Genomic DNA, 26,695 nt, shown 5'->3' on the forward strand with positions numbered 1-26,695 from the left:
TATCTTGGCACTTTGCTTCAGGACAGATATCAATTCTTGCAATATGGCGTATAAAATTTTTCCTGATTTTTCAGGAGTCTTTTTTCTTTCACAAAATGATCAATATGGAAATATATTTAAATTGATAGTGCATGCATAACCTGTATTGGATTGCTTGCTGTCCTGGAGAGAAAGGAGGCAAGGGAGAAAGGGAGGAGAAATATTTGGAAGTCAAAGTCTTACAAAAATGAATGTTGACAACTATTTTTATATGAAATTGGAAAATTGAATTTTTTTAAAAGGAAGTTGATGAGTAGAGGAAGTTTCCTATACAAAAAAAAAAAATAAAAAGGTCCAGCCCTCATGCTCATTCTTTTTCAGAGTGGTACACTTGGATCTGGAAGGGGGATTAAGCCCCCCATTTTGCAGATGAATAGTGACTATGTCAAGGTTAGCCTGTCAGAACCATTAATCAAAATCTATAACTTCTATGATTTTGTGATTAATTCATAAGGTTATTTCCTAAAAGCACAAGTATTTTATTTAGTTTCTAAAAACACTTTCACCTTACACAAAAACAAAAAACAAAAAAAAACACCTCCCTCCCGGGGGCCCGCCCCTACCACATCCCCGAGCTCGCATCCGGGCTACAGTCTTAGCTCAGAGGCACGGAAGGAGCCGAGAAAGCAAAATCAGATAAGATATCCTGGGTCGGACGGAAGTAGAAAAGAAAAGGAAAGTTACAGCCGGGAGTATGTGGAGGGGGGAGGGAGGGGGGAGGGGTCACTACGTTAAAACCATCTGACACGTCACGATCTCCAAACACTAAGGCTATTTTTCTCCGTAACATCCGGGCTGAAGTCTCCCAACTCGGCCTCCAGACTAGCAGCTTCCGGCCACAGACGGAAATCATTCGCAAAATAGAGAAGGGGGAGTACACACAGGAAATCCCGCCCTCTCCGCCGAGCAGAGACGGTGGCTCGAAGGAGTCACACCGTCAGAACCAAGTGTTCACCTCCAAGCAGGTAAGGCCCTGTTCTGCTAATGATTGTGGTGGTAGTCCCCAGGCTTTAGAGAGAAGGCCTCTCTCCCCCAGGGAAACGGCGGAGTTGTAACCGCTTTCCGGCTAGCGGAGTGTCGGGCCCGTCCTCACAGCCGTGTTATCGGGTAGGGAAAGCGGCTTCCCCGGCACCGACTCCACTCTCGCTGGTGGGGGCGGAGCCAGCGGGCGGAAGCGGGAGGTAGGAGGTGGCCGCTTTCTTCCTGTAGCCTCGCGAACTCCGGGGTCACAAGAGATGTCAAAAGTTTTACAAACTTTAAACCGTTAAGGATCCATTTCTTATTGGAGAGTCGGACTTGAATCTGGCAAACCCAAGTTCAGACCCTAATTTTCATACTTTCTTTTTCTTCATCCATAAAATGGGAATAACCGTAGTCCCTGCGTCCGAGGATGGTATCCAATGAGATAAAATGTACCAAGCGCTACGTAAATGCTCGTTATTGTCGGCTGGTTTCTCCGAGGAAGGGAAATCTGGGCAAATCACATAACTGTTGATTGTTGAAGGGATTAAATGAGATAGTGATTGTAAAGTGCCTTATTTTAGCTCCTCGTACCTCATATCTTCACCTGTACTTTGCCTTTATTATCTCTAATAATTTTATCTTCCTTCCTCCTCTATAAAATGAGAAGTCATAGCCCCTACGTCAGAGGGTATTATCACTTCATATGTAACATAAATTATATAGTTAACCAAGTTCAAGTTCACACACTCAATTACAAATTGATAGGATAAAATATTCCTTTCAAGTAAATGGCCACAGGATATGAACAAGAAATTCTCCTCTAAAACCCCCCCAAACTGCAAACTATTAGCAAATGCATGAAAAATTGCTTGGGATTACTAATAAGAAACAAGTAAATCATTATATCCAGCAAATTTTCAAAAAAGGAAACAAGTCGGTTCTGAAAGCGTCATGAAAAAAGATACTGATACATTATTGGTGAAACTATAGATTGTTCTTAAAGGCAGTTCAGCGCACTCTGGCTCCTTGTTATCTCTAGGAGGAAGATTCTCCTAGGAATCTGCCTTCTTTTAAACAGTAAAGGAGGAAATGGTCTCTTCAAGCAGTGCCCCTTTTTTTCTATGATAGAAGTAAAAATGTCAGCGCCATCCATGAAAGAAAGGCAAGTTTGTTGGGGAGCTCGCGATGACTACTGGAAGTGCTTGGATGAAAATACGGATGATGCCTCTAAGTGTAAAAAGTTAAGAAGCATTTTCGAATCGAGCTGCCCCCAGCAGTGGGTAAGTAACGCTAGCGTTTACTCATCTTTTTTAAATAGATAAGGAGGCAAACCTTCATTTTTAATAAAATTTATTGATGTTTTATAAACATCATTTTGTACAGTGCTTGCTACATAGTATCCATTTCATAAATGTTTGTTAACTTTGAAAAATATTCATGTTCCTGAAATGAAGTATTTTGTGGTAGAGGGAAAAGCTTAGCAGTGTCTATTCAAAAGACCTGGGTTCACATCCCGAGTTCTGTTACTTTGTGACCCTGGACAAATCAGCCTGTTACCTCATCCATAAAATAAGGAGGTTGAACTATATCACTTCTGAGATTCCATTCAGTTCTAAATGTGTGATTCTATTAATAGGTTGATAAGTTCTTCTTAGTTCTTGATTCCCACGGAACAATAGCTGACCTTTATATAGTACTTTGAATTTTACAGAAAACATTTCAAACATTTTTACTTGAGCACAGTTCCAAACTAGAACCACACTTAAGCATATGCCATGGTTATCTAATGAATATATTTTTTGTAAATCAGCAGTCTTCTCCATAATTTTCTTAAGGGTTATATAGTCTATAACAGAAAAACATAAAAATTCTAAGTATTACTATTGGTGCCAAACCAATAGTAAAATTATCCTTGCTTGCCACTGATCCTGGGAGGGATGGCTGTGGGGCAGAGGGAACTCCGGAGGTAGACAAAAATAACTAGAGGTACTTGATGCTGGGAAATGTTATCTCTCTGTTGTCTAAGATAAAACCTTCTCATCTGTCTCCACTTTGGCTCCAGGCCTTCATCACTTCTCACTTGAACATAGCTATAATCTCCTAATTAATTAATTGATCTCCCTTTCCCAGTCTTGGTTCCACCCAGCCACCAAAGTATTATTCCTAAAGCCAAATCTGACCTAATCCCTCCTCGGTTCTTGATTTCATTAGTTCTCCATTATCTTGAGAAACAAATACAAACTCTGACATTTAAAACTCTTTACAGTCTGACTCTAACCAACTTTCTTAATCTTATTCTTTTCTCAATCTTTGGTCCTGTTTCCTGACATTTCTTGCTGTTCATTTGCACGTATTTTCTCTCCCTTGTCCCCCATTTTTATGCATAGAATGTATGGTCTTTGCCCCTTAAAAGCTCAAATTTTGTTCAGTGCTGAGCTCAAATACTACCTGAGAACCATTCCTGAACCACCCTATACCCCAAATCTTAATACCTTCCTTCCCAAATTACTTTGTATTTGTTTTTTTATTTTATATTTTAGAGATACTCTTGTGTTTCCCTGTTGTCTTCCTTGAACAGAGGGTAATCTTCCTTTTGGCAAGAACTATTTCAATTTTTACATTTTACTCCTGGGTAATAGGAATTCAGAAAATGCTTGCTGGCTGCTATCTTTGCTGTGTTATTTATTCTTGGTTTTATTATGTTGAATAGGATAACCACAATTAGCTTTATTTGTACTTTCCACACTTTATCTCATGTTAGAACTGAGTAAGATTTTAAAGATCAAGTTGTAAATAAATTCATTTTGCATGAAACCTAAAAAATAAAGGGACATTTCAGGAGGAGAGTGTAAAAATGTAGCAGTGAAAGTCAGTATAAGTATTTGCCTAATTTGTAAAACTACTTAAGTTTTCATTTGGATTGAAAGTTATACTTTTTTGATAATTGAGTCAATTAACAGTTTTTTTGTTTCCACATTAGATTTATTATCTCTTATTGTACTATTACAGTATCCTTCTAATTGATCTCCCTGCTTCAAGACTCTTCACTCTATTATGCCAACGTGATTTTCCTTAAAAAAAAGATGATTTTTTAATCAATAATCATAGGCTCTCTATTGTCTATGGGATAAAATAGAAACTTCCCTTTTTAGTATTTAGTATTTTTAGTGTTATGTATTGTGTGACCAAATATTTAACCAAAAATTTTACATTAAGATGCTTTTAACCCAGCAATTCCTATCCCTAAAAGAAAAAAAGGAAAAAATTCAGACAACTCCTCAGGTACAAAAGGGAGGTCCAAAAAGTTTTACACAGATTTTCCAGGCTATAGGAGCACTGGTATCCCTAACTCTAGTGATGTGGAAGAGATAACAATTGAAGGTAAAGTATAGGTGGGGTGATGAGGTTTGATCCAAGGAGTGTCATATATGGATAATTTCTTCTTACAGATTTCCTGTTGAAAAAACACTATATACTTGTTAGTAGTTCACATCATTTCTGTCTATAGTTTTGTCAGGATAGATAAATATCAGTGAATTATTTTCTTTAAAAAAATTAAATAGAAATTGACATTTTTTGTTATTAATAAAAATATTTCTTAATGAAAGGAAAAAACTCATTCCTTTCAGAGTCCTAAATATAAACATATCAATGATATTATTGAAAACAGCACAGCATAGTTTTTAGAGACAAGATATCCTTATTTCAAGTTCTGCCTTTGACCTAGACTAGCTGTGTTGATCTTAAAAAGTCATAGTACCATAGGCAGCTCTTAAAGTCTAGAAAAAATACCAATCTGCATTATTCCATAAAAGTTTTTTCATCCAGCCCTAATGCCTATTAAAGCCATCTGGTATTTACTCTGGGAGAAGTTAGCAAGATGTCATCAGTGCAGGCTCCTTACTTTTATACAGAAGCTCAAGCTTAAGATACCTCAAGAACTTGCCCAAGGTCACTTATTAACTTTGTGATAATCTCAGGTACTCCTGGGTTCTCAGTCCAGTGATCTTTCCATTATATAGTGCTAACTCACGTTATGGCTTTTTGTAATACATATTTTAGAAATTGTTGATGATGAGATGATTCAGGCCAGTTCCAATGATCTTATGATGTAGAGAGCCATCTGTACCCAGAGAGAGAGGATTGTGGAAATTCAGTGTGGATCACAACATAGCATTTTCATTCTTTTTGTTGTTTGCTTGCATTTTGTTTTCTTCCTCACTTTTTCCCTTTTCAATCTGAATTCCAATTTCTCATTTCTTAGTGGCATAGTAGGATTATTATATTATGAACAAATGGTATAAATATATGTATAGTCTTTTAAATAAAGTCTCATAAAGAGGCATACTATAGAAATATTTTGCAAATAAGGATTTCTTGTGTTTTGTTCCATGATAGTTCCATAAAGGCACTGATGTAGTGTTAAAAAATTTGAATTGGAATCAGAGGACTTTGATTCAAAAACTAGTTTTGCCCACATTGTAACTTTTGGCACATAACCTTTTTGGGTCTCAGTTTCTTCATCTATAAAACGAGGGAAAGAGAATTCTTTCTCAAGTCCCTTCCCCACACTCACATTTAAAGCCCTTCTCACAATGGGAAGGCCTGCCACAGCTTTTTTCCACTGGTAGCTTTTTCTAACTTGGATATAATCTTCAGGAGCCCAAAGTCACATCTACATCATGACAAAGCTCCTACAATATGAAGTACTTTTTGTATAAAATAATTTATTTAATGTATTTATACTAATGATTTGACATAGTTACTTTAGTGTAAAAGGCAACTCAAAAATCATTTTTAAATTAATAATTTTATTAGCAATAGTAAGCATTAAGTTGTAAAGATGACATTTTATTAGAAGATAGTGTATATAAAATTAGATTTTATTTTGGATATAGTAACTTTAAATTGACTATTAAAATCATTAGTCATATTCATTCAGGTTTTATCTTTTTTTTTTTTTTTTCTGAGAGGGTAGAAACATATTCTTAGGGTATTCAAGCACCTTCTAGAAAGCATCTTGGTTACCAACCCTACCATTACTTTTTTTTTTTGGCTGAGGCAATAGAGGTTAAGTGATTTGCCTAGAATCTCATAGCTGGGAAGCATTAAGTGTCTGAGGTCAAATTTGAACTCAGGTGCTCTTGACTTCAGGGCTGGCGATCTATCCACTGTGCCATCTAGTTGCCCCTTATTAACTTTTTAAAGTTATACTTATTTATAACTCTTCCTTGTTGCAGGCTATCTTAAGCTTAAAAAGCTTAAACATTATCATCCTTTCTAATGAAATCTTAATATTTTTAGGAAAACTTTTCCATCAACTTATACTGATTTAGCATTTTAGTTTTAAATCTTGATTCTATGACATGCTGTTCAGATAATGATTTAATTTATTGACTGCTTTCAAATCTTTGCTCACTTTGCCATGCTGCAGTGTCCTTTTTACTTTGACTCCCTTAATTTCGTTTTCTCTTTAATAGATCAAACATTTTGATAAAAGAAGAGATTACTTAAAGTTCAAAGAAAAGTTTGAAGCTGGACAATTTGAACCTTCAGAAAGAACAGCAACATCATAGTTCTTTGTTAAAATAAAACAAACAAACTTACAAATACTAAGACTTCTTTGTGGACATCAATAAATATTTCTTTGAATACCAGATTGCCTGAATTATGAAGTATGGCATTTGATCGGACTCATTGTCAACAGTTCTCCCGCTCTCAACATTACTGGAAATGATCAAGAATCTTGTTGGGTTAGAATATTTAATTTATCCAGGGAATAACTTGAATAAAGTGTCATAGAACACTTAATTTATCTTGTGATGTGGGTTTTATTGTTCATTTTCATAAAACAAAGTAAATAAACAGAAAAGTTATTTTTTTCTTTTTTTAGATGTCAACTATTTGAATTTTGATGAAATAAGTATTTTTAGAATTATTACTTTTAAGTGTTTATATATGCATCAATATTTTACTTGAATGATGAAAAAACTTGAAAGCAGACACTCTAAGAAGATATAATGTAAAATTTCAAGGGGGATGGTTTATGTTAGAGTAAAATTAAGCATTTTGCTACATGTGACAGTTGATAAACAGTTAATTTATAAATAATATAGCCTCTCTCAAGAAAATTTAAATCAAGAGCTCATAACCTGGGTTCACATTGTTAAATGATTGTCATGACAAACTCTCTTGATTTATATACTTCTATTCTTACTCTCTTTGTTTTCAGAAGCAGTTATAAAAGAATAACTGGACACAAACGATACTTTATAAATGAAACTATACCCTTTTCCCATAATCCCTTTGAAAAAAAGAATTTTAATTTTTTCCAATTACATGTAAAAACAATTTTTAACAATCATTTTTTAAAACTCTTTTCAGCATATTGGAAAACAGTAGGCTTCAGAAGGCCATCTTGCATTTTCTTCTCTGAAACCATGTTTCTTTATCTAGAAAATTTTTCAAGGCTACTATGAAAATCAAATGATTAGAGAACTAGAAGTTAAAGGGATTTTATAAATAATCTAATCCAAACTTTTCATTTCACAAATGAAGGAATAGAGGTTCAGAATTGTTGGAATTTGAACCCAGGTTCTCTGACTCAATCACATTAACTAATTTATGTGAAGAAACTATAAAGATTCCACGAAGCTTCCTATCAATGGGCAACTAGAGGGCTCAGTGGATAGAGTATTGGCCTTGGAGTCAGGAGGACCTGAGATCAAATGTGAATTCAAATTAGACAATTAACACTTACTGCCTTGTTTAAAAAAAAATCAAAGCTTCCCATCAACTATACTGCAATTCAACTCTACCTTCCATATATTGATTGAATTTTGATTTAAGGAATAAAATTCCTACCAACCCTGATGATGATTGACCACTACCCTTGAGACTTCATAAAGATGTTTTCTAATCCCTCTCATTTAAGTAATCATGTGTTTTATATTTTTGCTATCTTTATAAATGACATTAATGTAATAGTAGTAGGTACTCTGAAAGCAAAGACTGTGTCCTATCTAAACTCTGTGAAAATTACTTTCCTAGAACAGGGCTCTGAACTTTCTTGAAATATGAATGATAGAGCTACAATTTTTATTAGAAAATAAACACAGGACTCAAAATTGCTCATTACAAAGTTATATTTAATATTTTAAACCATTAAAATAATTATATCACAAAACATACAAAATTTTCTTAGCCTATTCTGTAAGTGCATGTAGAGTTTAAAAATGTCTCCGTAGCACCATAAATTTCAGATAAGGCACAAAACTTCTCTTTTGGTAATTACTTTACATCTCTTTGTTTGATCATCTGTTGCCTAGTATACTCCCAAATTAGTAAAGCTCCACTCACGTGAACATTAAGGGAGCGTATGATGCCATGTTGAGGAATTTCCACACACACATCCAAATGCTGAATCAGGTTTGCTGGGATTCCCTCACGTTCATTTCTGATGAGAAAAGGAACAAAGACAGCTTTTCACTTAGTCAAAATGATAGGATAATATACTAGATTTTAATATAGGCATTCAAGGAAAGTAATAAAAGGACAAAAATGCTTATGTAAAATATAGATGATCCCAAGGTCACATTCCACACAAAGTAAAAAATTAGTGAAATAATTAGGAGGGGAAAACCTTTCTATAAAGCACATAAGCATTAGTTGATGAGGAAGACTCCCTATCTAGAACAGATTTAAAAGTGAATGCCATGTCACTGTCCTTAAGGTATGTAATTTATTGAACTTTTTGAAAAAAAGTTTTTAACAAAAGGGAATTACCCCAGTAAGAGCAGAGATTTCTCAGGAAAACAATATTCTGTTAAGTCTGAACTTCTAGCAGTTTGTTCCACACCTATGGTAGTATAGCCTTCTGTTTTCTTCTTCTGTAAATAATCAACAAGCTGAAGTGGTTTTACCTAAAAAAAATTTTTAGATGAAGAATTCAGACATTAGAAAATTTAACCTACATTAGCCTTTCTCAAAAATCAATAACAGAAAAATTTCAAGAAATAAGTTTTAACATATAAAATTCTCAAGACAAAAAGGCTACCACACACTGGAAAAATATGTAAAAATGAATAGCTCTACACTAAGATTGACTTAAATTGAGATAACTGGTTCACTTCAATAAAAACCACACTATGCTAATAACCATAAATGAGGGAGGAGGTAGTGTTATACAGTATTTTACAATTGGCTTACTGTAAAATTTCCACAAAAATGCTATTTAAAAAAGACAAGAACTCTACAAAACATTTCCAAATAAGATATTACATAGTAAATTATTTTTTTTACTCACCTCCACCAGAGGAAGCCACTGTTCTGCAGAAACACTGAGATACTGAAACTGCTTATCATTGATACAATGAAGGCTACCTACTACTAGAGCTGAGGCCCCAAATATTTCACAGGTCCGGCATAGACCTATAAAATCAAATTAAAAACAATGTTGTATATTGGCTTACTTGCCTATTAGGGGAATGGGTGAGGGAAAGGGGGTGGGAATTTTTTATAATATTAAGTTTACACAGAATGGTTTACTTTAAAACTTTATGAATTTGTAACTTGCCTATATGAATGCCTCTTAATAATATAGATGGCTACTCAATCATAACTATATTAGAAGATGGCCTCTGAAATTTGCTGTGGCCCAAAGAAGTGTCACCCGAAGGCAAATTGGTGATGAGCCTCTAATCTTAGCAGATACAGTTCAAGTTAACATGTCTAAAAATTGGACACTATCTTTCCCTTTAAACTGTCTCTTCTTTTAAACTTGCCTATTTCTGTCACATCACCTAATGTATCAGCTTCTGATCTCAACATTAATCAGGACTCCTCATTTTCCAGCACCCTTCCTGATCAGTGACTTGCCAGTTCTTATTTCTACCTTCATAATATTTTCTTGCATCCAAACCCTTCTCTATTCCTACAGAGTGTAGGTCTACATCTTGAGTGCAGGTTATCCTCATCTCACCTAAAATCTAAATGATCTCCATGTCTTAAGTCTCCCATCTTTCCAGTTCATCCTATCCACTGCTAGTGATTTTCCTTAATCACAGATCTGACAAGGTGCTGCCCTTCTCAGTCAATTCCAGGCTTTCTGCTGCCACTAGAATGAAATGTAAACTCCTTTTTGTTTTCCCACCCTTACTGGACATTACTTTCTGGACACTCTGCAATCCAGTAAAACCAGCCTTCTCTCTTTTCACTAAATACACACAAACTCTCACCTTGCCTATGCACTGGCTGCCTCCCAACCTCACCAAGTTACTGTCTTCTTTTAAGATATAAGCTCAGGTAGGGGCAGCTAGGTAGCACAGTGATTAGAGCACCAACCCTGAAGTACAAGAGGACCTGAGTTCAAATCTGACCCCAGACACTTAACACTTCCTAGCTGTGTGACTCTGGGCAAGTCACTTAACTCCAATTGCCTCAAAAAAAAAAAAAAAAAAAAAGTACATTTATATTGATTTTTTTTTTCTCATAGTTTTCTTCCCTTTTTTTTAAGCTAATTATATTGATACAACATGACAAATATAGAAATATGTTTAAAATATTTGCATCTATCTAATCTATATCTGGTAAGAAAAGGAGGAAGACAAATTTGGAACACAAAGTTTTACAAAAATGAATGTTGAAAACTATCTTTACATATATTTGGAAAAATAAAGTTCCTCCTGAGTCTTGGGGAAAAAAGGTCTAAACTCAGGTCCCATCTTCTGCATGAAGCAGGAGGCAGGTTCCTCCCTCCCAAATCCCAAAATGCTTTATTTTTAAGTACTTTTATTAACTGTATTTTTGCTGGATATATTTAATATGAACTCAGCTCCACTCACTGTTAATAGGAGTTTCATTCTTTTCATTCAGATCTCTAGTGCCTAGCACAGATCTTGGCAGATTGATTGATTGATCACTAGCTGCTTGTCTGAAGTTTTTCAATCTTGGTGGGATCATCATTCTACTAGCATAGTACTTGAGAATATTGTATTATTTTTATAGCAGGATGAGGACTTTGTGGAGAAGTTAGATTGATGAATATTTTAAAATCTGAGACTTGTGAAAAACCAGGATTGAAATGGGGAAGAAAAAGTTTCTAAATTATACTATCACAAGAAGGAAATGAAATTACAATATTCCTTTTATTGATTTTCAGAGACTGAAAGATACTATTTATAAGTAGCAGGGAAGGATAAGCTGAGACATACTATGTGTTATATTGTGGTGGCCTCAAAAAAAAAATCGCCATAACCCTACCAATTTTTCAATCACCATGTTTTTAGTGCCTACTATATGCCAGGTAATATGCAAAATACTAGGATACAAACAGAAAAGCAAAACAGCCCCTGCCCTTATGGGAGCTAACATTCAACTGGGGGGTCCAAGGAGTGAGTACAGAGAGACAAAATAAACACGTGATAGGGAGAGGAGAGACTAACAAGAGAGAGAATCCTGAAAGACTGATGGAGATGCACATGAAATAAGCCAAAAAGAAAATCTATGACCCCAAAAAGCAGAGCTGAGGAGGAAGAACATTTTAAGCATGGAAAACTCATGTAAAAGCATCTCAAAGACAGGACATGAGAACTCATATATACAGGAAACAATCAACAGGACAATGTGACTCAACTGAAGTGTATATGGGCAAGTAATGTGTGATTAGTCTGGGGAAAAGAAGTAGATTATGAAGGGTTTTATGTGCCAAGAGATTCCATTTTTTAACAAAAAAAGAAATGGGGAGCCACTTAAGTTTCCTGAACAGAGGGGTTACAAGGTGGGACTTGTTCTCTAAAATATGTCAATTTAACAAATGAATGGAGGATTGTAGGGAGAATAGAGTTGAAGCAGCTAGATCAATAAGGAAACTTCTGCATCAATCCAGGTGAGAGCTGGTAAAGGCCTAGACTAGGGTAGTTCTCGTATCTTGGATGGGAGATGCTGTGGTGGTGAAGAGAAAAGACTACTAGAAAACTAATTATTAAATTAAATAAGTAAAAAATAAATATAAAAAGTGAGTGAATGAAGATTCAAAAATGACTTGTAAATTCTGAATTTATGTGACTGGAAGGACGGTGGTATATTCAACAGAAATAGTAAAATTAAGAGGAGGGTGGGTTTAGGGGAAAATGTAATGAATTCTCTCTTAGATATATTGAGTATGCTTTATATCTTCCTTAGAACTAGTCTTTGTACTAACAAGCTTTCTGTTTTAAATAAAACTCTCTTTTCTGAAATTTGCATGTGGTTAACTTCCTTCTACCATGCAACTTTTAGTTAGAGACACCTCCTTGACTTTCACATCTGAGATAAGAAACACAACTGAGGATAATGGGGAAAAAAAAGCAGTACCTAAGGCTTTTTCCATGCTCATGACCATAAAACTATGACCTTTTTTGTTTCACTATTATGTCAGTAGTCAATCTACAGTAGGTCACCTAGTGTGCAGGCCATCCTAATGTGCATGACATGTGTCAAAATATTACTGCTGTTTGGAAGATGCTGGCTTCTAGCACTAGTGTGTCAACATGCTATACTAGTTATGGAGGTATTGGCTGTTGCAGAAGCAACAGTAATTGTTTTGGAGGTATTTATTGTCATAGTTGAGGAAATGATATACCAATAGCTCCTTCCTACATTGATAAGGAGTTAACTTTAACTGAGGAGCAACTTCTCCATGGGACCATCCCTTCCTTCTTCCTGCTGTGAACTGCATACATCCAGCAACCACTCTGTATCTTTACCTCCTTGCCCTATAATTGATTGATAGCTTCTGTGTTTCCACCTTAAGCCACAAATATTTCCTTGTTTAGGATCAACCATGTCACACAGTTTTCTTGCTTTTATAATCACTGATATGTCTGACTTGAAAATGTTTTAACAGACCAGGATAAATATTTTAATATAGACAAAACAAAAGTATACAGGAATTACTGAATTAAGGGATTACTCTGGATCTTTTCCTTTCTTTCAAAGGGCAGATATCATCAATATAGTATTAAAGACATAAAGACAGCAAATGCATCACCTTATAATACTGGTAAATGTAACAAGAGCCAAGTAAAAATTTTATAAGTTAGTAAAAATTGTCAAAGAGAAAAGTCAAGAAACCAAACTATAAAACTATGATTATTACCTCCTAAATTGGTTGGCTTATCAATGAGTGAAGCGACTACAATCAATCTGCTAATGGATTTTCCAAGTTTGGCAGCACGATCTTGAAATACCAAATCAAGTTCTAAATCAGGAACATTATTTTTCCAAGGGATTACCTTCTTTTGAACATCAATCCATTCTAATTGGCTGTCTCCTTCGACTGAGTTGGAACCTGGGGGGAAAAAAAATCAAGATGAACCAAATTGTCTGAACCAATATCATTAATGAATATTAATTGAAAATTTTGAAATAAAATCCTGGCCAAAAAAATTGCAGCAATTTATTTTTTGAAAATCATTCACTAGATCTGGCCAAAATAGATCATATACTGGGGATGCAAGGAAGGTTTAAAATGAGAGAAACAATACAATTATATTTTGAGAAATGCAAAAACCACATGATTAGATCAACACAATGCATTTGAAAAAGCCTTTGACAAGGTACATTTAGACTAATAAACCTACAACGCATATTCATGGGAAGACATTTTAATATGATAAAAAGTATCTAAAACAGAAAGCTTAGTCTTATGTGCATTGGAAAAATACTAAAAGCTTTCTCAATAAATATAGAAATAAAGCAAAAATGCTCCTTTTCCCTGTTACCTGATGTAGTTCTAGAATTATGAATAGCAGCAAAAAATTACAAGAGAAACAAAAGGTCTAGAGATTTCTAATTATATTATGGTTTACTTAAGAAATCTCAGGGAATTAGGAAAGAAACTAACCAAAACAATAGCTTCATTAAGGTAATAAAAATAAATCCACAAAAATTAACATTTCTACATATCAACAAAAGAGAATAAATGAAAAGTTACATTCAAAAAATACAAAAACCACAAAATATGAGTTAATTTAATAGAATATATTCAAAACTTATATGAATACAATCACAACTTATTCCTTAAAGAAATTCACTTAAATAACTGAAGGGATATTTAATGATACCACTTTCTAAATTGATCTATATATTTAATGCTATGCCAGTAAAATTATCATAGGTATACTCTATATAATTATATAAAATAATAACAAAATATTTGGAGGAATAAGAAGATAAAATAATCTTTAAAAGGAGAAATGAAGGGGTAATATCACTTCCATTCCTCAAACTATTTTATTAACAGTAATCAATAAAAATATTTGGTACTCTTTTTAAAAAAGGATTAATGAAACAATAATAATAAAGAATAAAAAATAATTTAATTTAATATGCCAATATGTGATAAGCTAGAAAACAAATTATCTAAGAATTTCTGGGAAACTAGAAAACGGTCTGGAAAACTTTATGTACAGAAAACAACTAAAAAATTCACACCCTTTGACCCAGAGATTCCACAGTTAGTTATATATACCAAAATAGAAGCTATTGCAAAAGCAAGGAATTGGAAACAGAATAGGTCCTCGAAGGGGAATGACTAAACAAGGTAAGGAAGATATATACAATGAAATACTACTGTTATTAAAAAAAAAAAAAATGAGAAATATCTTATAAACTGAGACAAGTAAACTAAGCAGAAGCAGAAAAAGCATACACAATGACCACAACAAAAAAGGGAAATAATAACAAGACAAATGAAATAGAAAGCTGTGAAATTATAATGATCAACCTTAGCTCAAAAGAAAAGAATGAGAAGCCAACTTTCTCTCTTCTTAGCAAAGAAGGGAGGGAACATTGGTGTGGAACACTAAATAATGTCAGACTTGTTCTATGTCTTTTGTTAATTGCTGAAGTTATGAACTGGTCAAAGAATCCCAGAGAATAATTCAGAACTATGTCCAAAGGTGTATCAAATTGTGTATACCCTTTGATGCAGCAATACCATAACTACATCTGTACTGCAATGAGATTTTAAGAGAGAGAGAGAGAGAGAGAGAGAGAGAGAGAGAGAGAGAAGACCTATTTTTACAAAAAACATAGCGCTTACAAAGAAATGGAAATCAAGATGTTCATCAATTTTTTAATTGATGAACAAGTTGTGCCATATGACTGTGATGGAATACCACTGTGCTGATGAGAAATTATGACATATATATATACTGACTGCAAAGGGAAGTGAGCATAAGAACTAGGAAAAGACTGTACACAATAAGAGCAATATATAATATTAATAATAATAATAAGTTACCAACTGTAACTTAGCTACCCAGTTAGGACAATGATCCAAGATAATTTCAAAGAAAGAGAACAGCTGAATTCTAATGTTAAATTTTTTTATACATTTGGAAAATATTTAATAAAATAAAAAATATATTTTAAAATGTGTTTTGTTAGTTATTTCATTTTTAAGTTAAAATTTCCCCTCTTTTTAAATTTTTTTTATTATAAGGGACAGGACTCTGAGAAGGGAAAGAGAGGTTATGATGGGGGAGATATAGATGGTATCAAACCAAAAGGTAACAACAGAGTCTATCAGAACTGTATTTTTAACATTAATTTAATATGCTTCTAAACACAAGTAATTAATTAATATGTCCTATAAAAATTCTCATAAATTATTTTATACATACTTAATTAACCTGCTCCTTAAAAGCAAAATAGATCTGTTTGATCAGTAAAGAATCCTTTGAGATAGAAATCATCAATTGCATATGTTAAAGTCAAATTTTTACGCGTAGATTTTATTAAAGCAAAACTTATAGACTGTCTTTAATTTGTCCTATAATAATATTCTAGCCACTGCAAGGTTAGAATAAAGAAGTAAAACTAGAAAAGTCATTTAGTGTAGCGAGCTGTCGTCTCCAGAAGCTGCCGGATCGCTCTCTGGGAAGAGATCTGCTGTGTCTACTCAAATCTCTCAGACAGATTCTTCTTCCTGTAGTGAACCTTTGTCTCCAGTCAGTTGCTGTTAACTCTTGTCCTTAGAAGTGACTTCCCTTCCTGCAGAGAGCCCCGTCAAGCCAGATGTAGTGCAGAGTCCTCTCCTTGAATCTCCTCCAGCTCTTATCCTTCTCCATGTAGACTCACTTTCCAGGCCCACTGTTGCTTTTTATCCTCCCAGAGAATGGGCGTGGGATAATGCAAGGGCTTCTGGGAAGAACCACTTCAGCCAATGGGCTTGCTCCTTCTATCAAGTCAACCTGAGTTCTCACCTTGTAATTGTTCAACCTGAATTCTCACCTTGTCACTATCCAGACAACCTCAGTTCTCACTTAGTAATCCTAACAATTTAGTTTATCCTTTCTTTTAGATAGTAGCCCACAGAAATGAATTTTAAATAACCTTTATATAGCATTTTCATAATTACAAAGTTTACACACATACATATACATCACACACATGTGAGTGTATGTTATATACTGCTGTGTACATATACATATATATGTATGCACACATATATGTTTTATAATGCTTTCTAGTATCTTTTTCCTTGTGTACATTCCTGTTAACTTTTTGTTCTATTTCACTGCTCTATGTAATTTGAATAGTATTGTAGGAATTGTGCCTAAACCTACCTTTAGTATTTTACCATGTTACGCCCTTAATGAATGTCAAATTATAACATTTTTCAATTTTTGGATTTAACTGAACATTGAGGAATTCTACTTATAGGTTGTGACATTATAGATTCTTTATTAACTAAAATTCATATATACCTTAAATAACTTATCTCTAAATAGAAGACCGAAATTGATTGGCATAGTGAGGTGAAAAACAATTCAGGTATATTTATTAATAACTCAGTAAGATGGAGTCAAAACAACAGTAAAAAGATCAAAATAATTACATTTACCTATATCTTGCTGGGACCAGTCACCTGGTTTTAGTTCACAAAGTTCAGTTTCAGAAAGGTACCACTGATATGCTGAATCTATTGGAATATCAGTGAATTTTATGAATTTACCAATGGTTATCCATTCATCTTCAACAAGTTCTGAAAGGCGTGGAAGGGTATAAAATATGGTCTGAAAAGACAAGTGTTCACAAATTTTAATTCCACTCTTTAAGCAAACAAATGGAAGGCATAACAACAGTTCTGTGAATTTCTATATAGTCAATTTAAACTCTAACCTAACTCTAATTTAATTAGCTCTACTTAACTTCAAGCTACAAGCATAGGTGCCCAAATACACTCACAAAGCATATACTGTCTTAGCCTTATTAATTCTCTAATTGTTTTCTGTATTTGTCTTATGCTCTGTAAGTAGATCATAAATTACTTGAAGATAAAGACCATAAACTTCTTTCATAATTTCTAAAATGCCTAATGCAAGTAAATATAAAAGCTACAATTAAGCAATTAGTTTCAAGCTCTTTCTTCACCAAGTCTTATACAACAATTTCATTTTCTCATCCATCACATCCTTCTCTCTCTCTCTTTTTTTCTTTTTTTTGGGGGGTTGGGGTGGGGGTGGGCAGGACATTGAGGAAGAGAATCATTTTTATAGCTTGAAATCTAATAGTACTAATCATACAGACACTTAACTCACAGAATTTATTTAAGGAATGGAAAGGAAAAGAAAAAAAAAACAAAAACAAATCATGAGATCATAGAAGAATCAAAGAAGATAATCAAGGTGTTAATCCAACCAGGTGTTAACAAAAGACAATAATGCACAATGAAAAAGTGCATCCTTCAAAAATATGTCAAAGCACTGTGGACTTGAAAGACCATAAAGCAGAGAATGTTGCTGGTTTGTTTTTGTTTTTAACAAATGCTTTCTATTTTTATTACAAATAAAATTAGGCCAATATTTCCAGTAATTAAAATCCAAAGCACATACCATAGCACATATTGGTGAATTTTAGATTACGGACAAACAATATATAATGTACATTTACAAACTTACTAAATACCTAACAGGTTAAGACATTTAATGTTATAGATACTTCTGAATTATTTAAGGGAAAAATCAAAGGTTTAAAATTCAAAACTGAAGTATTATAGTTCTTAAAATGACAAAAGTCATGTAATTTATATCATTTTCTGGTCTTTTGTACTGTTGTCATTTGCTTTCAAGAAAAATGCTGGGATTTTTGTTTTCTGTTTTTAAATAGTATAAAATTCCACTGCTAACAAATAATTTGCTACAGAATTTTTACTCTAGAATTTGCTACAGAATTTCGGCCAAACAGAAATAGAGAAGTAGTTTTTAAGAACACATTTCTGTTTAGAATTAAATATTCTCTTCCAATGTTTATAAGCCAAATACTGTCTAAGAAACAGAAATTGAAAAATGACTAGCCAATTTTCACTACTAAAGAGTGAAGTATAAGCAAGTCATCTACAAAATGACAGAAATAAAATTAACAGAAATTTAAAATCAAAAAATGAAGCTTGTAAAAAACATTTTAATGTAATTATTTCCCTTCAATAATTATAACAACAAAAGAAGTGTTAATGCTAAAAAGCATAGCAAATAAAACTTAAAATATTCTATACTTACCTCTAAACTATAATCCTTAAGTGGATGAAATGTTGCAAAAAAGAAATGCTCTTGAATTCTTTGCCAATTTTTTTTGGCATTCCTGAGAATTTAAAAAAAAAAAAGTATACATCTTGAGAATTTTAAAAAGTGTGTGTGTGTGAGAGAGAGAGATACTGTGAGAGATAGTTGAGTTTTACAACTCTAGGAGAAAAAAAATCAAATAGATAAACCTTCAAGAACTACTACATATTTTAGAAGGGAACTGAAACTTTGCCATTCTAACTTTTGAGTTAGACTATTTCTTCAAGACAATTAAAAAACCCTTTAAATATATTTTATTCAATCTTACAACACCACTGAAAAGAAAATAAGATCAAGAAAATGAAATTCCATTTTCAAATTCAAAGATGAGTCAACCTTCTTTAATAATCCTAGGGCCCATCTCCAATTAAAATTAAGGAGTTAAAAAAAAACAAAACTACTATTAGAAGAAACAATTTCACAAGAATAGGGAAGGCAAAATTTTAAAAGAGGAGAGGTTCTAGGTGATATAACCTAGTGATAATCTGAAAAATTTTACAGGGCACTCAATATCACATGTTTGAAGAGAACCAAGGAACATTTATTAAATATAATTATCAGGTGAATAGGTACCTTGTTTCTTAAAATCAAGAATGAGAATAAAAATGGCAGTTCTGAGAAGTCAAGACAGCTACATACTTACTATGACCTTCATGACCAAATAAAAGATTATATTAGTAATATGACTCTAATAATTTAAATATGTCTAATATTCTTGAAAACTGGAAAATAAAAACAAAATTATAAGTGCTATTATATCCCTAATGCTCAATTTTTTTCCCCCTGTGACTCAAGATGGAAAAGTCCAGCTACCTCAAATGCTCTCACTTAGCTTCAAACCCTATCATGACCACCAATGAGAAAAAAAAAAAATTATGGAAATTTTAATTTGTACAAGTCAACTTTTAGATTAATTATTCTCAGACCTAACTGACCTTATTACATAAAGTTTATCTAAATCTACATGAAAATAAATTCACCAGTTTCCACAAAATACATTTTAAATAAGAATGGGAGAAAGGGAATGGATCACAGATTTTCGAGCAAGAAAGAATTTAAGGGTCAATTAGGCCAAATCTTCATTTTACAAATGAGAAGAATCGTTGTGAAGTGACTTCTCAAAGCCATATAGGTAACTTAAGGAACAGAAACAGATTTTGTACCTGGATCTTTTGAATCCAAATTAGTGTTCTTCTTTGTATTATATCAGATAGTTTAAAAACAAACTAATAATTACATATTAAAAAAAAAAAAACCACCAAAACATTGCAAAAATTCTACTTTATTAATACTTCGATTAGTTGATTATACTTGGAAAACCAAGAATTTTAAATATTTATATTGTCTTTTGTGTACTATAAGTTTCTTATTAAAGAAAAATGAAATTATATGGAGCAAATATTTGTTCTTTTGAGTTCTAAATATGGACTAGTCGATAAAATAAAAAAATGCTGAAATATAATGAAGGCTATTTGCAAGAGACTATTTTCTAAGCTCTCTGATTTGCTTGTTAAAGAGCATTTTAAGTAAATTATTTATTTAAGATTTATAGGCTCACTTCCCCTTAAAAAATTTAAGAAAGCTTAACAAAATATAAACAAGTCAATTAAAAGAAAAATTAAATAAACATAAAGGAAGAGTTCAAAGAATTAGATTTTGGCAGGTAATGTAAATGATAAATTATTACTAAACTTACTATTTCCCAGTAGCTAAAGGGAAATAATTTAATTTATCAAGTCTTGTGTGATAAGATGATCTAAGAAATTTGTCTTAAAGGACAAATGTTTTGTGGTACTAAATTAAATGCGTTATTTATGAAGTGATAAAAAGGATACTAGGGACCAATAATGGTTATTGTTTCAAGCAGAGTTTTATAAAAGGCAGAAATATTGTTTAAATGGCTTTTTTTTAAACAAAATTAGCAAAACCATTTCTATAGAATGCCAAGATAATATGGCCCAAATACAATGAATTCAGTACCACTGACTGACTCCTTGAATTCTCATAAGTGCTCATTTTAAGTAAACCATGCTGAAAGAGTCCACACAAATTTATGTTATAAAAATTAGGCCCTCACTGCAGCAAGGAAGTCCTTTTATACTGCCTTATAAACTATTCCATCCATCACAAGAGTTCTTCCCAATCTTTTCAGTTCTCCACAAACCTCTCAGAACTCTCCCATCCCTGACTCAGTTGAGAAACTTAGTCCATATTTTATTCAAAAATTGAATACATTCACATTTTTCTTGTTGAGGAGAGAGGATAAAGATATTCCTTAAAAAAAAAAAAAAAAAGTATTATCTTCTCTTCTTTTCCTTATCTCAGATATCACGCAATTGCCTTCTGTCATATATTCATTGCCTTTTCATGTGAAAGCTGGCTCTTCTCAGTGCTAAACCCAACCTTTCCACGTGCAAAAGTGAAAACATACTATGCCAACCATCTTTAGCAGATTTACCCTTTTCTTAATTATTTTTGATTTGTCTACTAAATACTTTCTTAGTGTCTATAAATATGCCTTTGTCTTCCTCATCCTCATTCAGTCCAACCTTCCCAATAGCTAATGGCTATTGTCCCCAGCTCTCTTTTCTCTTTTGTGACTAAACCCCTTGTGAAAGATGCCTTTGAGAAGTGCTCCCTTCCTTTTATTCTTCTCTGAAGTCTGTTCTAATTTCATTCTTTAGCTAAAACTGATCTCTCCAAAGTTACTAACAGTTTTTTAGTTTCCATGCCAGTGAATGGCCTTTCCTCATTTTTCATCCTTGTCTTGTCTGTAGCCTTTCACACTGTGATCATATTCTTCTCTTGACAACTTCTTACTAGGTTTTCATGATATTACAAACTCGTGTTTTCTGTGACTTACTGGACTACTTCTCAATCTCCTTTCCTATAATCTCATCCAAACCACATCCACTCACTGGTTGTTGGGTGTCCCACAAGGCTCTGTCTGGGGCCTTAATCTCTTCTCCCTTTACAATATTTCATTTAGTGATCTTGTCAGATCGCCTAAGAAATCAAGTATTTTCTATATGTCAACACTTCTCAAATCTACTTATGCAACTACATAACTACAGACTTCCAGCCTCACATCTCCAGCTGCTTTTTAGACATTTCAAAATGTCCTTCAAGCATCCTCCATTTCTCAACTCCAAATATTTTCTCAGGATGTCCCTCATACCTAGAATCATCTCCTTCCTCACCTCCCTATTGCCTTCTCTGGCTTCTTTTAAGTTACTAAACTAAAACCCCCATCTTCTACAGAAAGACTTTACTGCATTCTTTCAATTATTTCATATTCATTCTGTATATAGGTTATTAATACATATTTGTTTCCTTGCTGTCATCCTCATTATACTGTTAAGATTCTGGAGAAAACAGACTGTCTTTTTCCTTTCTTAGTATCCCTTATACTTAGTATGCATATTGTCTGGCACACACTAGATGCTTAATAAATGTTTATTGACTGCCTGCCTGAAATACTTTACTTTCTGATGATTAAAATAGTAAATACTAATATACAACTAGTTCACATAATTCTGTTTCAAATTTACTAACTAGTACCTATGTTCTGAGTGCTAATTACATTTATTCCTTCAAGTTCTCATGTAAAAGTACTACATGAATATAAATTCTTGACATTGTTGATGGAAATATATACATATGCCAAACACACACACACACACACACACACACACACACACACACACACACACACACACACACACACACACACACTTTTCCCCCTGGACTTATGATTTCATTGGGTATAGGAATTTCTTTCGCAAATGAAGACCAATATCTTTTCTATAATTTAGTCTTAGAGGCTTGTAGGGCTTATTATGTGACTTATTCACAATCATATGCCTGATATATGATCTTCTCAGCTCTAAGACTAGCTCTCTCTGCTATAACTGGCTGTTTCTTTTAATTCTTTAACTATAAACAATCAGCATCTTTAACAATAGGCTCCATTCATTTCTCAGGCCTCTGGAAATTAATAAACTTTTCAGCATTCTCAAACTAATTATAAACTGAGGTTTAGGAAGCCTAATCATTCCACTGGTGGAGGGAGAAAAACAAATATAGTAAAAACTGGACTGAAATAGAAATCAGAAGATTTAGGTCTGAATTATCTCTGTTACTTATTACTAGGGTGACTTTGGGCAACCTGACTCACCTATATGAGCCTCAGTTTCTTAATCTCTAAAATGAATCAATTAGATTCAGTGATTTCCAAGATCTCTATTTATCTCTAAATCCTATGGTCAGATAGTATTTGCCTATATGGAGCCTAGAATTCTTATTATTTCTATAACTAATCAACCAAGTATTTAGCAGCAACTCAAATAAGCTTATAATCTATTTTAGGAAAATCTAACACATATAATCAAAATGAATCTAACTTCTATAGTCCCAGATCTTATGAAAAAAGCTAAAATTGGTTATTACTTTTGTATAAATCTCACTGTAATTCTTTCTGAAAATATAGAAAAAGTGGTTCAAAGGATAAAAGGTTTAGAAATATAATATTTACAAAAGCTTAAAAATCAGGTTCAATATAAATAAAATGACAGTTAAACTGGATGAATTAGAATTTACTAAGTTGCTGTAATATCTCTATAGTCCATCAAACACAAATGGCTACAATTTGTCAAACATATTAGAGAACCAATATTATCTTATAGCTCAACCATAAGAGACAAAAACAAAAGCACTAAGTTTTACATACCCTGCTCCATGCATGTTTTCTACTTGATGAAGACTGGATTCTATAACAGCAGTCAAAGCATCAAACTCTTCTATATGCAAAGTTTTGCACATAGCCCAGATTTTCTTAAGAGCTAATAAGGCATAGAGTCGAACACTAAAATTATGGTTGAAACACCATTGAAGTATGACAGTAAGAGCTTGTTTCAGAACAGGTTTCTAAAAGAAAGGACAAAGAGAATCTCCAAATTTAGGCACAATCATTATCTGTTACCACTTGAGCAAAAAAGTTTAATAAATGATAGAGATTACATATTAGTAAAAGGGGAACAAGACTTGGAATAAGAGGATCTGGATTTAGTATGTAGTGGCTGAGTGAAAGCCAAGTCACTTAACCTTTCAGTGCCTCAATTTCCTTATTAATAAGATGGGAATAACACATTACCTAACTCAAAAACCTACAATGGATAGGAGTTAGGTTAATATAAGTAGTAATCATTTTCATAATATATTTTGTATAAGTACCCAGAAAATTTGACAAATCAATGCAACCATTTTTTTTTTTTTTTTTTTAGGATAATGTATTTTTACATTTGCATCATTAGAGAAAAAAAAACATCGACAACTCCATGGCTATTTAATACTTAATGACTATGAGCTCCTCTAGAGCAACGATTGTATTTTGCCTTTTTTTGTATCCCCAGAACTTATCACAAGGTCTGGCACATGTTAGGAGCTTAATAAATGCTCACTGATTAATTGATATACCTTAAAATCATGAATGGAATCTTAAAAGTTCACCTAATACAGTCCCTTCATTCTACAGATAAGGCCCAAAGAATTATAATGATTTGTTAAAGGTCACAAAATGAATTAGTGGCACAGGCTTGACATTAAAATACAAAATAAAGTGTATGTTAACGTTTAGCTCCAAATATTCCTACCACCTTTTCTTTATCTACAAGTTGAAATATCCTTTAAGAGCTATCCAAGTAACAAAATTGCAAGTGCTTTCAAAGTAGGACTCCACTTAAAGAGCTACTGTCTTCTTCATTATTGATTATTTAGCTACTGTTTCTTCTTTAATCAACTAGGACTCAGAACAGAAAGTGATAGGAAATTAAGATGTATAAAGAAAAATAGCAAGGCAGTTTAGCATTTTTTTATTCTTTTTCAGTAAACTCAAAGATTATTCCCCCTTTATAGAAAACGATACATTGCTACAAATCTTGTAAAAAAATTTCCAGTTTATAAGAAAAAGCAAAATGGCCACTTGGAAAATTAAATTAAAAAATACATTTCTACTATGTATCTTTGACACTATTCTAGACAAGGGGATCTTTCCATTCCAATAATATCACAATCACAGGTTTTATGTAGATCTTATTATGCCAGATAAATTAAAAGCATTTAAATAATAGACTGCCTGAAGGCAGGGACAGTTTTGTCTAAATTATGTCTTTTAGTATCTGGTACAGTCTTTTCACATATCAACTGCTCAATGTTTTATATTTATATTTCAACATCCCTATGATGACAGTAGGTCTGGCAAGGGAACTGAAATGTAGAAAGCTGTCTTTTACTGATGACTCAATGACTCCTTAGTAAAAATGATATTGGACAATCAGAATCTTGATCGATCAATATGCATTTATAAATGCCTACTTTATACCAAGCACTGCACTAAACATTAGGAATAAAAATACAAAAAATTAAACACCTAGTCACAAAAGGAGTTTCTATTATCCTGGAGAAGACAAGCAATACATAGTTAAAAACAGTATAAAGGCTCAGAAATGGGAGGTAAGAGTATCATAGTGAAAAAGATAGAGGACAATTTGATTGGATCACAGATTTTAAGGGAGGAGACGCCAGACACAGATCACAGATCTTAAAGGAAGGAGTGGATAAGTATCTTATCCACTAAGTCCTGAATGTCAGATGAGGTATCCTATTCACTAGGTCATGATCACTTTCCTATATAAAATCAAAAATCCCCATTACGATACTAATTAGGTTTTCCTTATTCTAAAATAACAAGGATTATTATTTCAGAATATTAAGAATATTGTTCGACAGAGGTAGCTTGCTTTATGTGCATGCGAAAACTACAAGAACCAAATATTTAAATAAGAGTGTGTATGTGTGTGTGTGTGTGTATGTGTAGTTGTTATTGTTACTTACTAAATTAGCTATTCAGATACTCCTTGCAGGTGGAAATCTTAATTGGCATATAGACAGAGCTATCTTTAGGATCAAACATAAATTGGTAATAATTAAGTTTGGGAGAATCTGTATTAACAAGATTGTCATAGTAATACTTAAATAACTGAAATCATTTAGTCAGCATGGTTATGGCATCTTTAAAATGGCAAGAAGTTCCTTTACTGAGTCAGTCATCAATATTTATCAAGAATCACTGTATCCTCACTATCAAACATATACCAAAGTAATTAGTAATATGCTTTGTCTGCATTCCTTAAAATGATTGTTGATGTGTAAAAACAAAAAAAGACCAACTAATTGCAATGAGACTTGGAGAATAGCTGAAATTCACAGAGATCATGAAAAAATGACAGATATAAGAAGGAAAGCAAAGGATAAAAGATAGGATATCCATCTTTAGGATAAAAAAGATATACATGAACTACCAAAAGAGGATGATGAAATCTTCAAAATTACAAGATAAAAAGTAAGAAATTAATGATACCACAAATGATTATGTTTATTATACATGGGAGACAACAAAATGAGAAAGGAAAATGATAAGTATAATTGCTTGGCTAAAAGGAAGACCACAAGACACAGAATGGAAAGAACAGTTAAAATACTTAGTAGTTAAATGATGAGGTCAGTTTTGAAGACTAAGAGATAGGATTGGATAGAAGAAAAAGTTCTGATGGAACAAAGTGACTTTGGAGGAGGATGATTATTTCTTTAGTGTATGGTCTAAGTTTGGAGGTGGTACCTGCTACACAGAGTCCAAAGTAGGCAACAAAAGGGATAACAGTGGTCTAGACACAAACAATAAAAAGGAGATTTGGAATGGGTCAATAGGAAGGAAAAGAAATTAACAAAAGTGAGATTTTTTTTTAATTCTGGAAGACTTGATAGGATAAATTGTGAAAGAGAAGCTCAAGATAAAAGGATAGGATTAAAAGAAAAAGATAGCTCTCTGACATGTTCATTTTAAGTTGATAATGTGGATCTGGGAGTTGTTCTTATATTGGCTGATAGTAATTAAAGTCATTTATTGCAACAAGTAACAAAAGTGTACTACAATACCAATTTCTTAATTTTTAAATAATAGAATGTTTAAATTTTGTCCGTATTCCTTGAAAATGAAAATAGCAATACTCTCAATTTCTGGAGCTAATTAA

The 26,695-nt window shown here is 33.0% G+C and overlaps 2 protein-coding genes across 5 annotated transcripts in view; one reads left to right on the forward strand and one right to left on the reverse strand.

Annotated features, from left to right (window-relative positions):
- Window positions 1-814: 814 nt before the first annotated feature.
- COA6 (cytochrome c oxidase assembly factor 6) lies at window positions 815-6,813 on the forward strand. 2 transcript variants are annotated; one of them, XM_074262427.1, is made up of 3 exons: window positions 815-1,004; window positions 2,131-2,282; window positions 6,483-6,813. In XM_074262427.1, the coding sequence occupies exons 2-3, from the start codon at window positions 2,139-2,141 to the stop codon at window positions 6,576-6,578; spliced, it is 240 nt and encodes a 79-aa protein (XP_074118528.1). In that variant the 5' UTR covers window positions 815-1,004; window positions 2,131-2,138; the 3' UTR covers window positions 6,579-6,813. The 2 variants fall into 2 exon arrangements, with proteins under 2 accessions (XP_074118528.1, XP_074118529.1); XM_074262428.1 differs by lacking the exon at window positions 815-1,004 and adding an exon at window positions 1,014-1,146.
- A 1,319-nt stretch (window positions 6,814-8,132) lies between these two features.
- The window catches only part of TARBP1 (tRNA guanosine 2 -O-methyltransferase TARBP1), a 77,016-nt gene continuing 58,453 nt past the window's right edge, over window positions 8,133-26,695 (reverse strand). For all 3 annotated transcript variants that reach the window (XM_074262426.1, XM_074262425.1, XM_074262424.1), the window contains exons 24-30: window positions 23,338-23,534; window positions 18,546-18,627; window positions 16,892-17,063; window positions 13,139-13,330; window positions 9,308-9,432; window positions 8,788-8,924; window positions 8,133-8,458 (exon numbers count right to left, since the gene is read on the reverse strand). In XM_074262426.1, the coding sequence (XP_074118527.1) occupies window positions 8,293-8,458; window positions 8,788-8,924; window positions 9,308-9,432; window positions 13,139-13,330; window positions 16,892-17,063; window positions 18,546-18,627; window positions 23,338-23,534 (1,071 nt within the window). In that variant the 3' untranslated portion in view covers window positions 8,133-8,292. The remainder of the gene's footprint in view (window positions 8,459-8,787; window positions 8,925-9,307; window positions 9,433-13,138; window positions 13,331-16,891; window positions 17,064-18,545; window positions 18,628-23,337; window positions 23,535-26,695) is intronic.

The sequence above is a fragment of the Sminthopsis crassicaudata genome, chromosome 4 (assembly GCF_048593235.1).
Source record: "Sminthopsis crassicaudata isolate SCR6 chromosome 4, ASM4859323v1, whole genome shotgun sequence".
In the NCBI taxonomy this organism is placed as follows: Eukaryota; Metazoa; Chordata; class Mammalia; order Dasyuromorphia; family Dasyuridae; genus Sminthopsis; species Sminthopsis crassicaudata.